This window comes from Folsomia candida, unplaced genomic scaffold, assembly GCF_002217175.1.
Source record: "Folsomia candida strain VU population unplaced genomic scaffold, ASM221717v1 Fcan01_Sc009, whole genome shotgun sequence".
In the NCBI taxonomy this organism is placed as follows: domain Eukaryota; kingdom Metazoa; phylum Arthropoda; class Collembola; order Entomobryomorpha; family Isotomidae; genus Folsomia; species Folsomia candida.
In genome coordinates this window covers 498,417-516,126 of record NW_019091201.1, presented here as the reverse complement: position 1 = coordinate 516,126, position 17,710 = coordinate 498,417, and the positions used below count along the sequence as shown (strand labels likewise).

Here is a 17,710-nt window from a genome sequence, read left to right as displayed (position 1 = left end):
ATCTGTGTGTGAAGGAAGGGATCGCGAAGCAATGAGAGGCGATGATTGGGATGGACATTGACAATGAGACAGCACAACTAACTCTTGATCATCATTTCTTCATTGTCAAGGTCAATATCGCCACTATAAATTCCTTAGGCTACATTATCTCCGTAGTCATTTGTTAGCAGCTTCTTCTGAAGAGTGTACATCCACGACCTACAACCTCCAAAAATGCATTCCGCTGTAAGTTTACTACGTTCAACTGCCTTCGTAAACGGCCTAAAAGATTTTCAAAGTCTAATTCGAATTTGCTTTCTTTAGATCGTTTTCGCCTCCCTTTTGGCAGTTTCTGCCGCCGCACCCCAACTCATCTATGGTGGCATTGTTGCCCCAGGATTGACCTCCACTCAATTCCACGCTCAGGATGAACTTGGCCAATACAGCTATGGCTATTCTGGGGGTCCAAGTGCCAAAACGGAGAGCAAGGTAGGAGGTGACCCTCATCCTAGTTCTAACTGGTGTATAAGCAGTTTTTTAATTTTATAAGGACGCTTTCGGAGTGACCCGAGGTGGATACAGCTACATTGATGCCAACGGTATCACCCAAACTGTCAACTACATCAGCGACCCAGTCAACGGTTTCAGAGTTGCTGCCACCAACCTTCCAGTCGGACCAGCCCCACAACCCGCCCTCGTCCGATCTGCTGCCGTCGTTGCGGCCCCAGCCGTCGTCGCCGCAGCTCCAGCAGTGACCTATGCTGCTCACCCAGTCGCTGCCGTTCAACCAGTTTCCGTCGCTGTTGCACCAACTCACCCAGGACAAGGTAGGAGATCAATGAGATATCATGAAATTAGCGGCTTTAAATGGTAACTCAATTAATTAACTCTGTGTATTGATAGCTGGACCAGTCCACGTGGCTCCACTCCCTCTTCCAGTCCAAGACACGCCAGAGGTTACCCAAGCCAAACTTCAACACTTTGCTGCTAAGAATGACGCCCTTATCCGAGCCCTTTAAATTGGGATTAAATCCTAGCAAAATTTTCTAAAGTCTGACATTATAGATCCATGATTTTTAATGTTCTGTTCAATTCTTGTCATTTCGCTGTTCAATCCTCCACTGTTGAATATACACTTCTTCCTGCACTTTCTTGCCCCTTCAACCTGCAACTTTTCCACCTTGTACAGATTTTTATTTTCATATCAACTCTGAACTCACACATTTCATTTTCGCAAATATTAATATTCACTCTTGATTGCTCAATGAATAAAGTCTGTTTCACTGTCCTGTAATAAAAGCATTTGTACCATGAAACCTACAATTGTTTGAATATGAAATTATGCATACGATACGGTGCATCACGTGACAAATGCAAATTTATCTAATTTCATCATCCATTTTTGCACGCTCTCATGACAACTTGCACTTCTTATAATTAGAAATAATAATCGTTAGAAAATTAAAATTTTAATTTACGTGACAAATCTGAAACCGCATTGACACTTGCACCCTACACAATTTGGATTTAGTAAACAATCAAAATCACACAGTAAGTCAATGAACGACAACTTGAAACCTTACAACCCCCAAAAGAATGGACAAGGATAATAAAAAATATGACTCCACCGGCAGCAGAAGTACCGTAGATGAGAATGAGCATGACCCCATCAGCGAGGATGATTACTACTCGGAAGATTTCGAACAGGACGACGAAGTTGTGGAGGTAATCCAGGAAATAGAAATACCACAACAAGACAACCATCCGTCCCCCCGTCGTCGTGAGGTAGAGGAGGATGAAGCCCCATCTGAGGAAGAGGATGCCATCCTCGTTTTCAAATCCACAACCGGCCCTCGTCTAACCATCCAGCCAAGAAAGATCGCAAATAAAAACGAATCTGCTCGACTACAACATCGGACTAACAGCGATATCAATGTTCGTGCAGTTGCCAACAAGTTATTCTCAAATGTTTTACAACAGAAAAATTCCAACAATAACAATAACCGAGGTCAAGCGAGAGCTCAATGGGTCAAAAACCAAGAACAACAAGGAAACGGTGTCCCCAGAATAATACCCATGAGAGGAGCTCAACAGCAGCAGCAGCAGAAACAAGCCACGGACATTGTCCTGGCCCATGTCAAATCTGAAGATAGTATGTTCAATCAGCAAATAGTTTCCAGAAAATCGTCCCAGATCGTGATCGGCATGTCTCCCCGTGTCCGACAACTTATTCAAGCCTCCACTTCCACTTCGAGTTGTCGACGAGGAGCAAAAACCTCGGGAGGAAATAAGCCGTATAATTATCGTGTCACAACGACAACGATTTGCACGGGACCTTTGTCCGGAAACAGGAAGGTTCCAGGGAGCACGAACATCACTAATCGGAATTACACGAGGGAAAAGAGACTTGTTGCAGCCCCATATCTTTCCGGATACCATCCTCCGATGCGACTGGGGCCAGGAAAGGTGGGTGGAAATGTGGCACAAAGAGTCGCTTCTGCAAAGAGGATTACCATCAATGATCTGAAAAATAGGATTTCTGTATTGATTAAAGAGTCGGAGGTGAGAGAGATACAAGTTAAGAATTAATTAAAGTTAATTAATTGAATGAAGGTGTAATTTTTGAGGTAAAATTAATTAGGACCTTCGCAAGGAAAATCGGTGTCTAAAAGTGTGCCAAAATCGACAATCTCTTGCTCTGAGAAAGTGGGAAGGGCGTGATGCCGAACTTCCTAAACTACTCCAGCAGCATAAGGATGAAATAAAAGCGACACAAATTCAACTGAAAAAGGTTAATGTTTTCTCTAAATCACAAAACAATGCACGCGTAAATACAGTAAAATCATGCTAATGACACATTTTGCAGTCAATGTACCAATGTCGCGAGTTGGAGGAGAAGATGCGGTTCAAAGACAGAAAGCTGACCAAAATGGAGAGTGATTTACAACTGCTAAAGACACTTGCGACAAAGGACAATCTCAAAGAGCGGAACGATCTTCAGGAGCAGGTTGACATTTTGTCAGGAAATGTTGCCGGATGCGAGAAGAAGATTCGACAATACATGCGCCACATTGAGATTATGGAAAATAATCACAAGCACCAAATTTCTGCAGAAAAGCAGAAACTTATCAAAGCCAATAACCATGCCTTGGAACTTCGGCATGAAATTACCGGATTGAAGATATCCTTAAGGGTACATATTCACGACTATTCACAATAAATTTGATGATACGAGCATATTTTTAAACCCTCAGGATAAGGATCGTATGCTAAACTACATTCAAATGAGGTCCACTGGTAGAAATTTGATGAAAGCATTCCAGGAAAAGGAAAAGATCCACAGTGCCAAACTCAACCCGGCCATGTGAGCTGTGCTCTTTAATTTTTTTGAGCAGTTAGGACGTTAATTCGGGTTAATGATTTAGGTCACACCCTTTCATGACTTCTTCCCCCCGAAGTAGAAGTGTCAGTCCGAAAGCAAGTCATAATCTTGGGAGTGGAAGGTCGTACCGATCTCATAGCATGGACAGATGTACGGAAATTCGTCCACGGACTTGTCATCAGTCCAGGAGAGAAAGTGTGCACAACTCTTCAAGAGATACTCACAACAATAATCAGAATGAGACTAATTTGCCATATCACAATGACCTCCCTCCACGTGATCAAATGAACCAGGGTGACCAGTCGTCTGGTAGGCGCTCCACTTTCACTCCTCGAGATGAATATCCTAAAAATAGTGGTGGCGAAATTGGTGATGTAATGTCGCCTCATGACGGACAAGCTATTCCTCAACGCCAAAGTCATGTCGCTGTTGAACCAGAAGTTGTTGTTCCGGCTAGAACCGACTACTTTAAGATAAGCAAAATGCTGGGACAATCCAGAGTTAAGCCTCCAGTTGAACAATCTCCATCACCAAATCTTCCTCCACCACCTTCAGAGAAAGTTCAAAATTCCCAAAATTCAGAAAAGTTAATTACAACACAAAAACCTAAAATAATTCTTCCTGTGTCTGAAATTCCTCCCAACACGACACCCGAACCAGAGAAACTAGAAAAGAAAGTACTTGTGCAACATCATCACCACGCCCAAGCACCCGAATATGTCGTTCCATTTACAACGGGCCCTAAAACGCATTCCGATGCGAAGAAAGAGATGAAACTAAAGCGTCAAGAATCAGAGTTGGTTGCGTGTGCAAAGGCAAAAGCACACATTGACGATGCCAAGAAGCAAAAATGGGAGAAAGTTGTGCAACATCAAACTAGGCCATCACTCACAGCGAAGAAAGTACCATCGTCCAGTCAGAAAAGTGGAAGCATTGCCACCCACAAGACATCCTCCAACCCGAACAACAGCAATAATAAATATACTGAAACTACGGTGAAAGTGCGATCGCCCATTGGCAAGAATCAGGTCAAGTCATTTAATAATCAAAATAATCGAAAGCAACACAACCAATCCTCAGACTCGTATCATCATCATTATAATAGCAATAACACTTTGAGGAAGGATGACAGCTCAGGTACGGTCGAAGTCTGCGTCCAAATCAAGAAGAATTCGACATCTTATCAAAAGCAGAAGAAACAAGAGGTGGTTTCCAGTGACGAATACAGTCCAAACGTGTCCGATGATGATACAGAAGAGTTTGAGCAGTTAGAAAAAAAGGTAGCCTCACAGAGTCTGATCTACGTGGATGATTCGCCAAAGGTTCCACCACCTCCGAGAAACTTTCAGATACACAATCCACCACAGTCAAGTCATGATCTGTCTCCGCGAGAAAGGGCAGAAATTAAAGATAACGAAAGAGTGATGGTAGATTTTCTCAAGAAAAATAGTCACAAACTTGGTACTGAAAGAGTTGTCCAGTCATTTTCGACCCCAATGTTCCCAAACTGTCAAGTCCAACCCCAACAGTTTGCCTCAACAGCAAATATTATTGGAGGTCACGAGGGGGGTTATCGTCATGAATTTTTTCCAACGGAAGCACCGGCTCCCAACAGTGGTGGTTATCCTTCTTCCATAAATACAGGAACCGGAACAATTTTATTGGCTGGACTACCAATACCAAATAAGTCAGAGTACATGCATCATTCCCCAAGAAGTGAACCTTCCATTGGTCCTGGAAGGGAGCACGTTTTCAATCACCAATTTCCGCAGTATCAACCTCAAAGTGTGTCAGCCTCGGCAAGGCCAACTATTAATCGTGGGACATCAAGTCATCCACAGATTCAGGCTCCATCTCAATACCAGAATTACCAAGTTCAAGGAACATATAGTATTCCGTCGGTGATGGGACAAGAACAATTTTCCAATTGCAGACCAGATACTCGATGTATTTTTAGCTACAGTAATCCGCACAGTAGTTCACAGCCCATAAATCTACCTTACTACGGTATGCCGGGGGATGGACCATCTCAACAAGGGGTATTAAATCCTAAAATATTCATTACATAATCTGCATACATAACTTACACAAACCAACAACACTTTCTGTTAGATTGGCAGCTACCACAGTTCGCCAAGCTATTCACCACAAATGCCTCCTGTGAAAAGACCTCCAAGCCAGAGACGACCAAATCAGAAAGGAAAACCTACCGACAAGGAAATCTCCCATTATGATCCCAGCTTTTTTACCAAATTAGGAACGTGGAAGTGAGTACGAACTGCATGAATAATTTATCCTATTAAACCTACATACACTTCCAAATTTTTATGCGGATACATATAACAATACGTACAGTGAAATGGTAAGCCGTTGATAAAATTTTTAAATAATTTGTACAATAACTGGATATGAATTAAATTGTTTCACAAGTTGCACAACTTGCTGGCGTTTATATTTCTGTCTGTATCACGAATCACGATGTATAATAGTACCGGTTCAAGTAAAATTAGATTATCAGTCACGATATAATCTAGGCTAGATATGGACTACGTTCAAAATAACAATTTATATTTTACTCATTGACCGGTTCACCTCTTCCTGCAGATGGATCAACTTAATATCAATTAACGAAAACAATATAGCGAAGGCCTTCATGCAACTTATGCATGTTCCGGTCTTCTGTCTGACTAAGAATAGATTTTCTTTAAACTTAAAATTTATCTTTGGATAGCTTTTAAAATTGATCTCAATTAACGTCCATGTTGTTATTATTGCTTAAAATAATACCCACGATTTGATAATTATTACATCTAAAGCTCAAGAAGACAAGGTTGCTAAAAAATCTTGCAGAAGTTTAGATGATGACCCCGAAAATTTGGATACATGCCGAATCGCGTCATCCGTTAATACTAAGAGCGCCTGTCTCGTCTTCGCTTTGGCATATGAACTATTTCTGACCTCTTCGTGGATCTAGAAAATAAGAAAGAGTAATAGGTGATTATAAGATATTACATCATGGGTATTTGTACATACATAAGACGGTGGTTCAGTAAATATTTAGAAAAACAATGCTTAATTAATATTATTAATAGCCTTTATTATCCTCATTTACTAGTACTAGGGAATGCACAAAAATGAATTTAGCATAGTACACTAGCCTATTTTCGTGAGCTTACATCCTATCTAAGCCATTACTACTACCGTCAACGACGTCAAATTACAAATTTAACTAGATGATTGCTTTCAATCGAATTTTGATTGTGATAATTCAAGTTGAACACATTTTGGAAGCTGTGATTTTTTTAGCTTAACATGCTTTTCTAAATATTTACTGCACCACCCTCGCATTAATGTATTACGTAAGCATACCTGTTTGACATCACCCGACGAGATCAGATTAGAATTGTTTTCTAGTTGAAATATTACAGGAAGTGAACACAAATCAATTTGAGGTGATGAATCAAGTTCATTCTCAAACGTCACATAGTCCTTATGTGCCTAGAAAGTTAAAAATACTTAATTAAAGTTAAGCCGACGAACACAGTCAATCGTCATAACATCTCACCTGAAGGGCAAGCCCAATTTTGTGTCCTATTTTCCCAGCGAGTAATCTTACTTCATTCTCTTGGCCAGAGAATATTAAAGAACTATAGCACGCGTTTTCCAATAAGGATCCGATCCCAAGTGAACTACGTCTTAACCACTTGTCAAAGCTTAAAATTAACTTTAAATCTTTTGAAGTAGGTAAAGCATTATAACCAACAGTTCTATGGTTTGAAATAAGTACTCGAGCTGACAGTGCTATTGCTTCACTTTCGGAAAAATCTGCTATCGAGTCGCTCATCATTTCCGTCACGCGTGAATTCTTCAAGGAGTATAAAGCTTTACTGCACCGAGCGAGTAGTAGGTCCCCCATCAATGTGGCGACTTTATTTCCCTGATGCATAGAAATCCCCATTTCTTCGAGTGCAGGCCCATCATCGGATGCACACGTACTATTAACTGTTCCTAACGTTGGTAATTCCTCTTTTGGAATTTCTACTACGGTTCGGTGCAGCATATGGGCGGTATAAATAGTTTCAGCAATTTCGGCAAGTGCCTTTTGCCTGCAATATAAAACAATAAGTAAATACATGTTTTCCCAAATGAACACAAATGGCAAAACTATGTATCACTTACTTTGATTCAACACTATCAATTGCACTATCAGTTGAGGAACATATATTTTCTGAAGGTTGGACTAATATGTTAGCACTACTTTGATTAGTGACTGGGACCCCGAACATATTGGCGACTAAGAGGACAATCATGGATCTTATCTGGTATGCGGAAGAGGAAAATTCTTGTCTATCGAGACTAGTCCCAGTGTCAAATTGTCTGTAATATAATTACAAAGCCGTTAGCATAGTTTTAGCAGTAATCTATTACTTGTACTATTTACAATTGATAATACTTACTTTGTGTACTTTAATAACGGGTGTTCCGAGCCTTTAAGCTTATCAATCCACCTCAAAATGACTTTCGCCTCATCGTCCCGAATAGCAGAGATATTTTCACTATTTACAGGCTGACTTTCTTGTATGGCCGGACTGTGGGAGGAGACTGCGACGGTCATTCCAGGCCGATTAAGGCTGGTCCAAAGAAGAGAATTGTTCAGTCGATTTAGCCGGTACCCCAAAAGGTCCTCTGCCACATCCACGACCCGTTTTATTTTTTGTCGCTGAGAAAACAGCAACTTGTTCATTGCGAAGGTTAATTAATTGGCAACAAATTCACGACAGGTATTTTCACAAATTCTTTCGAATTGTCATAAATTCACAAATTATTTTTAATCGTCACAAATTTATTTCTGATTGTCTTCCAGTCCTCGGTGTTAAATTGTACTGGAAGGAGCGTAATAAACGTAATAATGATAAGGTCACCATGCTTGACCTTAACATCGTCACATCACTCCTGCGACCCACCCGATTTAATTGCTAAATTTCAAATTTGGGCAGGTTACAAAAAGATTGGATTGGAATTTCACAAAAAAATATTCACATGTAATTTGAAGTGTGCCCTCTCAGAGAAAGGGGCAGGATTTAGTGTGACGTGCAAATTATATGGTGCAACTTTCTGCTCCGATTTCATTCACTCCACTGCTTTCTCTTTTTCTTTTCAACAAGATTTAGTTTAAATCCAGATAACCCTGTCATTGTGCTTATCTGTATCTTATGCCAGATAAAACCAATAATTTGTCCACTTTTTCCCACGCCCGGTACGGATTCTGTGGGATAATAACTAAATAAGTGATGATGGGCGGCCGGATTTCTCCACAGAAAGAAAGTTAATTCAAATTTAATGAAGCCAATAAATAGTGGGTATTTTCTGAATTTCGAACTTTGGTTGATTTTTCCCACAAATGACCAACTCTTGCTAGATACTTCTCAAAGCGAACTTTGGTTACTGCAAATCGTGTTGACACAGACGGGTTCATTACTTATTTAAAAGAAAGCTGACTCTGACTTTCTCTTTGTCGTTCACTTCAACCAGGCAGCCCACTTGTGGTGTGGGAGTGATTGGATTGTATAAAATTTCATGCAGACAACATCATTATAGTCAATTTATGAAGGAGGATGCATTCATGAAGTAAATACATAAGTGGGCTGTACGTACTATAATTTATTATTGAAGTTTAGATAATGGTCTTCCCACGGTGCATAAGCAAGCAGCAGCGCATAACGAATAAGTAGTAGGTAGATTTTTACTTTGATTCCTCGAAATCAGAACGTACTATCTTATTAATTTCTTATTTTCTTATTGTTTATTCAGTTAGTTAGATACGTCCTTGTCTTTGAGTTGACACAGAATTCGTTACTAACAATGTGCATACATGAATACCTAACTATAATGAAGTTGCAGTATCTACTTTGCACTAATAGGAAGACAAAACGTGATTCTTGTTTTTTCCGTTTGTAAAACATTCTTAGAATCAAAATTATTGATTTTTATCATCATCCGCTGCTTTGGTATCTTAAATATTACCTTCATCTTCTAGACGTGCACTAGCTTACAAACCTTGAAGGACGTTGAAATGATGACAGCATTAAAACACTATAATGAAATGTGGAGAAAGTTCCATCTTCTCGTTTGTCATCATACCTTTTAGACAGTAAAAGCATTTAGCAGGCTAGACTATTTAAGAAAAAGCTTTGATTTCATCATCCTTTGATCTAAAATATTTAATTTACAAAAGATGTTTACTTTTCTCCTAGTGAATCTCATCACATTTTATTTTACGCTCGTGTGCGTAGCATAATACGGATGAAATACCAAGAACTTTCAAGACAAAGTTTGATTTTGTATGCAAATTATCGCCAGCCAAGCCCTGTAATTAAAATGTTCTATAAGCTAGCACATGCCAATTTGGCTGTTTCGTAACTCTTAATTGGGAACTGTTCTGCTAAACCGTCTCTCAAATTAATTAAGTGAATATTTCTTTGAGATGTACTTTATGTAAGGTGGTTGTGAGGTTATCTTCAGTGCTGGAACTTTATCAGTGCAATTTGACTGCAACTTTCTCTCTCTATCTCCTTATTTTCTCGTACATGATAATAAATCATCTTCCCTCAGAGTTTTAATCCCCACTAATTCCTGATTTCTACAAAATTCTAAATCAGGAAGATTTACCCCTAAAAGTGAAGGACATTTTACCACTTTGGAATTTCACTTGGAAAACAAAGATTCAATCAATTACAAATTATTCAGCCAGAATTTCAAGCTTCCTTGCCAAAAATACGTACCACACAATCATGCATAATAAGCTTTGTTGACACAAAGGAAAACTTTTGATTTGTGGCAAACCATGTTTTTGAAGCGATACTGAGAAACTAACCATTCACTTTCCCCTGTTTTCATCATAATCTTTCACAACAACATATTTGTCGAACGAAAATCATAATTACCAAGACTTTTATCCACGTTGAAAGAGACTGACTAATTACACAATAGATAACACTCTACATATGCGAAGGCAAACGTTGTAATGCACACAATGTCGTGCAAGCAAAACAAAACAAGACACTCAGCATGTAGTCACCAACCATATGTGCATTCTATGAATTAGAAATGACCACCCTGCGTCGCGTCCATTATTTGTCGCCATTCTTCTTCAACCTTCAACTTGAATTTTGGCCAAGAGATAAGTAATACAAACACACGACGAGAAGAGAACGTTCACCAGAATGAAGACATTGAGAGAAAGTGCAGAAACCCGAGAGATGCCCAACTTCCAAAACAGCTTTCTTTCCAGTAGCTTTCTGCTAGACGAGGAGAAAGCACAACGCCATCAGCAGCAGCAGCCAAAGTATGCACGCACACGACCCAATCTCGCGAGGTAAAGTGATACACGGACCTTAATCTCGACACTATTATCTTATCGCAGCAATTGCAAGAGGCACTAGTTTAAAATTAGTCTGTTAAAATCAGCAGTTATCAACTCGATTAGTTAATGTAGTGACGGTTAATTTCTCTTGTTTAACAATCTATTGCGTCATCAACATCACCTGTAGAATTCTGAGGCAAAGTGATACAAAAGTTGTTCTGAAAGAAAACAATGGAATTTATGGACTCTTGGTTCCTCCTGCACGAGAATACTCTCCATTTAAAGACAGTTTATGACCATCATCAAACCGTGATATCTTCAGTGCCGGTTGGTCAAAACTTTGGTGTGGTTCATCCCATGGTGGACGACTCTGTGGAGATGGAGTCTGTAGAATTGTCTGGTCGTGGAGGTGATGGTGAGGATGAGGATCTCCTGTACCGACATTCAGCCTGGGTTATGTGCGTCCTGATTGCGGGATATCTATTCGTCCTCTGTTTCGGATTGTTGGGAAATTTTTCTGTCCTCATCGTCGTCGCTCGGACCCCCAGGATGTCAACTGTGACCAATCTGTTCATCTGTAATCTCGCATTGGCGGACCTGCTCGTCTTGATATTTTGCATCCTGCCCAATCTCGTCTCCAATATATTTGTTCGTAAGTCGACAAAATCCTTTTTTCGTGGTGCATGTGTGCAATTTCCGTTACGAGTAGGTAATACCTCAACAACAGATTGACAAAATGCATTGGGAGGGATTTTCGTGATTTTGGAATTGGTCACATACTTACCTATCTTGTAAATAAATATAAGGTTTCATTGTCCACGCATTGTCTACGTGTCTACATTGACCACCTGCACTCTGGAATATACTTAAGCTACTAGGCTCAAAGGTCAAACATTGAACTACGGAAACCTCCAAGGTACTTGAAAGTGAATTGCAAAGAAAGTTTGCAAATCGTCTCTCCGGGTCAGAATGGAAAGACAGTCAAGTCAACTTGCTTTGTGGTACAGAAAACAATAATAAAGAGAGAAATGTCTTTTGACCAACTGCTCATGTCTGTTGAAACTTAATTTCAACTCGTACAAATACCACCCTCAGGTAATGTTAAATGTAAGTAACAAAGGGACAATTTTTCACGTTTCAGAAACTAATTTAAAAAATGGTACGTTATAAAAGAGTTGGTGGGTGGGTGTTTTATTGCTGTTGTCGACTCATTGCAGATACGTGTGATGGTGGACAAGGGCATAGTATTGCATCACAATTGAGTTGTGGAGATCTTCGAAGAATCTAAAAAAACTTTATGTAATGTCCATTTTGGGGACAATGTCAAAAAACCCTTTCAAATCTTTTTTTTTCAAACGATGTAACTGGAAGTATGTAATACGTAAAATGCATTGGTAGCATTTGGTATTTACTTTGTTGCATGAGACCACTAAATATTCTCAAATAAATGGGATTGTGGGTTCTGATGCTTTGAGAAAGTCGCGGTTGTGTAAATCATTAAAAATAAATACGAATTTAAAACACTGAGGAGAAAACATTACATTAAATCAATATCAATTGATCAGGCTGAGAAGTTCGTACAAGTCGAGGTCAATTTTTAGTATAGAAACAAAATAGATTTTTATGCCTGTTCATTGAAGCATAGTAAAAAGATATAAATTTGACTTTCCTGTTGATATTTTTAGCAAGGATAAGATGCGGACATTCGATTTATTTATGGGATATTATGCAATAAATATATAAAATAAGTAAAATTGCAGCTACGCTTTCTCCAACATAAGTATGTACATATTGACAGATTATTTCCCAAAGCGACTAAACCCCTCAAAACGTGTATATTTTCACCTCAGCCCATTCGTCCTTGTTCATTCGTACGAGATTAAGCTATGGCTAAATCCGGTTCGCCCGTGGTTCACATTTCTCTTGGCTATGGAAAACCTCAGGCGAATGAATGAAGAGCACTTCTGTAGGTGGCATATCTCCGAAAGCTGAACATTGTCGAACTGAACATTGAAGGCATTGTATCGTAAAAGCGTCCCAGTAACACGATTTGCACGCTTTTCACTTTCACGCCCGAAAAAAAACGTCCCTTGCGGAACACGAGGTCTGATTAGTTAAAAGCGTCTTTTTTTTCTCTCTGTGGACTTGTAGACATTGGTAATCCAGCTTTTGAAGCAGCATTGACCTTGATGTACTAACCAGTTCAAAAAGTTTAGTCTCGTTAAAAAGTAAACTTTTACCACTGACCAAACTTATCTACACGAGCAAAGCGAAGAATGTGAAAATCAATCAATTTGGTAGCCAAAGTCTCAAATTTCTACGAGTTTCATTCATCCTATTCAAACAATCGGTCTTGTATTTTACCTACTTTGCTTCATTCAATATTTGTCTTGGTTCAAATTCCATCAAGAGGTTCAAATTCATTTGAACCAGAGTCCATGCTAGCTGATCATGTCATGTTGTATAACATTTCGTGGTGAATGTGTGTAAGGAGAAATTTGACTGTATAGAATTACGAAGTTTCCGGTTGGATGCTCGGATATGTAAATTACTAATTTCTATAGACATGTTGTAAAGCTGGATTGCTTGACTGCGTAATTTGTAGTCAGTCACAAAATATAAATTCACGTTCCAATAGTTACCCTCCTCCCAATAAGTTTGTGCACTTATGCCAAAAATCCTCCCTTCTACTTAATTTCCTCCCACCAAGTTTACCAGCTTACGAATACGAGGGTGTAAGTACTTATGCAGTAAATATCGTGGTGGAATTATTTTTAGTCCACTTAGCATTTCACCAAATATTCAAACATTAGTGTCTTGCTCATTAATTTGCGTCAGTAATCATCTTCTTCTTACCAAGGGCGTTGAGAACTGCATGTACATATACAGAAAAGTAACTATATATATGCACAAAGCTAGGAGAAAGCATCGGGATAACGTTGTTTTTGCATGGTAAGTCCTCATCTAGAAAGTTCTAGACAGCAAAGTTCTTAAAATCTCTGTCTTGCAGATTTGCAGTTGCTATTTTCTATGTCAATCAAACATTTAATTCCACCCAACCGAGTTGTTTGGTTGAAGAAAGTGAACAATAATAATCATGATAATTAATTTGTTGTTGTGCCTTGTTTTTTTCTAGCTTGGGTCCTTGGATGGTTCTTGTGTAAAACAGTCCCATATATCCAAGGGGTTTCTGTGTGTGCTTCCATTTACTCCCTCGTCGCCATCTCAGCGGAAAGGTAGCAAAGCAAAATATGACACGTTTTTAAACATTACTCACTCCGACTTACATTTCATCTTGCGTTGTTTCAGTTGTTTGTGAAAATGACAACTGTTTGCCGTATCTATTATTATTTTCTTTGATGATGTAGAACAGTTTCAGAGTGAATTGCGTTTGTTTGTTTTCGTACAGTTGGCCTTCATGCGTCAACGTTTTAATCGTGCTTGTGTCTCTGTTGATGTTAGTTTTTTGACCAGTGTTGACCATGACCACTCGAGCGAGTTGCTTTCATCTTTCGTCAAAGAGTGTATTGCATTGTACCTTTTTTTGTCAGATCAATTTGTGGCGAGTATTTGAAACTGGACTAAAACTTTTGCACCTGGTACATTTGCGGCGATTTTAGAATGAGGCCAGACTAAATATGTGTATGAATGGTAATTATGGCGTTTTACGTAATATACTTTAAAATCTGAATCCTCATCGTCGTCATTTGTACACCGCTCGCTCACCTCTTTTAGTACTTTTGTCTAAACTTTTGCCCTTCCAAATTACTTAATCTCATTTTGTTGCTTGCTGCTTTCACCAAGTTTGAAAGAGGATTGCATATTCTGCATTAGATTTGCACAAACTTTTTATCACGTTTAAAAACAAATTGCATAAGGTTTCTAGATTGCGAGGGCATAAGCGAAAGTATGTATGACGTGCGGAATTTAGCAATTTACATTACCAGGAAGGATGAGAATGCAATTTACAAACCGTGCCAATTTTATTTACTGTTTCAACCCTACTTGGGATCTGTTCTCAGTATTTTGGATTTTCGTTGGATAGTTTAAGAGCTGCCTTCCTCTCCAACAACTTTTTTTAGAACAATTAAGGAAGTGTCCAGTCCAGATTTTCTACATTGTTCTTTGTAAAGGAGTTGGACTTTCAGATAAGCAAAACAATATGTGTAGACATATAGATAGAACAGGAAAACAAAGAAACCCAAAATGCGCACAATTATCAATTAAGTAATTGATTTGTTTTTATTCGATTTCATTGCGTTTCTCTATTCCAGAGCTTTCAACTAGCACGTGAAGCCTGTCTTAAATTGCTTTATAGCCTTTTCTTAAATTAAACATTATTTTTAGCTTCGTTTGCTATGCCGCTCACAGACACACATTTTGGAGCATTTTAGTGAAAGCAAGTTTTCCTAGAAATGTCCGCCATTGCGTGTGCATAATGTATCCAATTGTAATCCTCAAGGGAAACAATTACAAATTGAACATTGCAGTAATAAAGTTGCGAGAAAGTTGTATTAGTATTATCAAAAGTACTTATTTTCAAAGGAAATTCGCAAGCAAACATAAAGTGAAAGTAGCCAAAAATGTCAAATATTATTCTTGCTTTATCTCTATTTTACTTATGCACTCCTCAGAATTACTTATCAATGTTTCTTAAGTTATAAATATACAGAAATATTAATTAACGACATGACTCTATTTTTGCCCCTTTTCAGATGTTTCGCAATTCAATGGCCACTTCACGCTCAATTGACCAAGTCCACAGCGCGCAATTGCATAATCTTGATATGGATATGGTCGTCCCTGGTTTGCGTCCCGTGGGCAATTTTCTTTGACATTTCCGCCGCAGACAGCCAATACCCCGACCTTCAATTTTGCGTTGAAACTTGGCCTGAGGGATTCAACTGGGAGAATTACTACTTTTTCTTCGGAAACCTGATTCTCTGCTACCTTTTCCCTCTGGGCGTCATCTCGCTCTGTTATTTTGTTATTTGGCTCCGAGTGTGGCGAAGACCTTTGCCATGTGACGTTAGAAACTCATCGGTCGAACTTATCCACAAGAAATCGAAGGCCGGTGTTCTCAAAATGTTACTCGTCGTAGTCTTAATGTTCGCTCTCAGCTGGCTGCCCCTCTACATAATTTTCTCCAGGATAAAATTTGGCGGAAAATTGACAACTCTAGAGCTTGAAGTCGTCTCAATTGGCACACCGCTGGCTCAATGGCTGGCCGGAAGTAATTCAATGTGGAATCCGTGGATCTACGCGTTTTTAAACGTCAAATTTCGTCGAGCTTTCAACAATCTGTTTTGTGGTCGAACGCTCCGCCGAGATCCGACCCCACATTACCAAAAGCCCAATGTCAACATTATGTTGAAAAGGCTGCATATGTACAAGGGCCATACAAACACGTCGTCCATGTTTAATGTGACTGAAGTCTGAGAGCCCATATTTATTTCTATACTTTTCAACGACTTCCGGCAAAATTTCCGGTGGTAAGTACCGTTCAAGGCGAAATTTATAGACCGCAAATACATACATTGCACAAACTTTATCAGGCCAGGTTAGATAAACATTAAAGGAAATGAGGGTAAAAGCAAAAGCGACCATTCATTCATCTCATGTACCAGACTACAGGTTGTTATGTAACAGAGAGAGAGAAAGTCGTCCATTTCATTCTCAACTAAAATGACCACCACCCACCCACAAGTTTATTTGTTCTTTCTTCCGGTCTAGAAAATATCCTTTGACTGTTGGCTAGTTTCAGAAATAAGGACGCCGACGGGTATTTATTTTCAGAAAATGTGTGCTAACGAGGGTCTAAATCTTGGATATATCTGTAACATGCAATTTTCAAGGGATTTACGTAATCGTATATGTATTCGCTTGGTGGAAAAGGTTCTCCTCCTCCTTATTTCAAGTTCAATCTAAACTTTGCAAACAACCAATTAGACTTAAGGCAAAGTTTGTTTGTGCGAAGGGTCTTTTCTTTGCGATGTAGCTATAATTGCAATTTTGCAATGTCCCCTAATAATAGTGAATGTTCTTCTGTACAAAATATTAACAAAGTAAATAATAAAGGGTAAAAAATGTCTATGTCTGCAAAGTTGTATAACGTTTTGAAAGTGCAGCGTTAATTTTGGCTGTTGGAGAATTTTTAATGAAGTTGTTTCTCATGTTGGCTTGAAAGTTCGAGTGCTTAAGCACATAAGCAAATATTTTGTCTCGAATTAAAGAAAATATATGTGTGTTAGTTTAGTGATGAGAGTTTAAGAATGAATGTCTGGAATATATTTTTTTATGGTTAAAAGTTTTTGACAATTTATCGTATTAATTAAGATAAATACATATGTGAAATTCGTTTTTGAATAAAACTTGTGATTAAAATTAATTAGCGTCTTGGTATGTGCATCTTTGTAATGCTGCATCCTTAAACTGCATAGTTGACTCTAACTTTGTCCAGTGTACCTACATATGTACGTACATATATGCCTACACAGGACTTCATGTAAAATAAACCCTCACAAACGAATATAAAAAAGTAGCGTCAGAAAATTTAATTTCTTTCAAAATGACGCCATAGATGAAAATTATGTATTTTTTGCCGTATGACCTCGTCCTCGCGGTCACGAGGTCAAAAATATTGACGGCGTTGAATTCGTGGTGAAATTTCCTTTAACATGACACCCCATATGAAAATTAAGGTTAAACTTAAGTTTGGACCACACCCTTGGCGTTGTGGGGGTGGTCCGATTGACCCCAATACCAAACTCGCCCGAGAAATAAAAATTAGAAGCACAATGGCGTTGAGGCGTTCTGGAGGTATCCTGCCCACGGACAGACGGACGGACAAAACGATCACAATAAGCAGCTGATGATACTTAATAAACCTGTGTGCATATTGCATAACAGCAGGCAGCCCACTTTACACTTTTCAATTTTCGTATCATTCAATTCTCCTACAAGGATACGAGGTCAACAAGTCACTC

The 17,710-nt window shown here is 39.0% G+C and overlaps 4 protein-coding genes across 4 annotated transcripts; 3 read left to right on the top strand and 1 right to left on the bottom strand.

The window, feature by feature from the left end:
* Positions 1-67: 67 nt before the first annotated feature.
* LOC110853930 (cuticle protein 6) lies at positions 68-1,285 on the top strand. The gene is made up of 4 exons (XM_022102300.2): positions 68-225; positions 304-468; positions 530-806; positions 883-1,285. Exons 1-4 carry the CDS (start codon positions 214-216, stop codon positions 996-998), a joined length of 570 nt encoding a protein of 189 aa, XP_021957992.1. The 5' UTR covers positions 68-213; the 3' UTR covers positions 999-1,285.
* Positions 1,286-2,235: 950 nt separating this feature from the next.
* Positions 2,236-5,813, top strand: LOC118436561 (ATP-dependent RNA helicase ddx46-like). The gene is made up of 3 exons (XM_035854948.1): positions 2,236-3,172; positions 3,234-5,400; positions 5,474-5,813. Exons 2-3 carry the CDS (start codon positions 3,418-3,420, stop codon positions 5,630-5,632), a joined length of 2,142 nt encoding a protein of 713 aa, XP_035710841.1. The 5' UTR covers positions 2,236-3,172; positions 3,234-3,417; the 3' UTR covers positions 5,633-5,813.
* On the bottom strand, positions 5,775-8,434 carry LOC110854301 (decaprenyl-diphosphate synthase subunit 2). The gene is made up of 5 exons (XM_022102732.2): positions 7,819-8,434; positions 7,541-7,738; positions 6,927-7,467; positions 6,731-6,859; positions 5,775-6,331 (listed from the first exon to the last, which is right to left on the bottom strand). The coding sequence occupies exons 1-5, from the start codon at positions 8,103-8,105 to the stop codon at positions 6,179-6,181; spliced, it is 1,308 nt and encodes a 435-aa protein (XP_021958424.1). The 5' UTR covers positions 8,106-8,434; the 3' UTR covers positions 5,775-6,178.
* A 2,245-nt stretch (positions 8,435-10,679) lies between these two features.
* On the top strand, positions 10,680-17,063 carry LOC110854061 (neuropeptide SIFamide receptor). The gene is made up of 3 exons (XM_035855149.1): positions 10,680-11,376; positions 13,861-13,960; positions 15,440-17,063. Exons 1-3 carry the CDS (start codon positions 10,956-10,958, stop codon positions 16,161-16,163), a joined length of 1,245 nt encoding a protein of 414 aa, XP_035711042.1. The 5' UTR covers positions 10,680-10,955; the 3' UTR covers positions 16,164-17,063.
* The last annotated feature ends 647 nt before the right edge of the window (positions 17,064-17,710 follow it).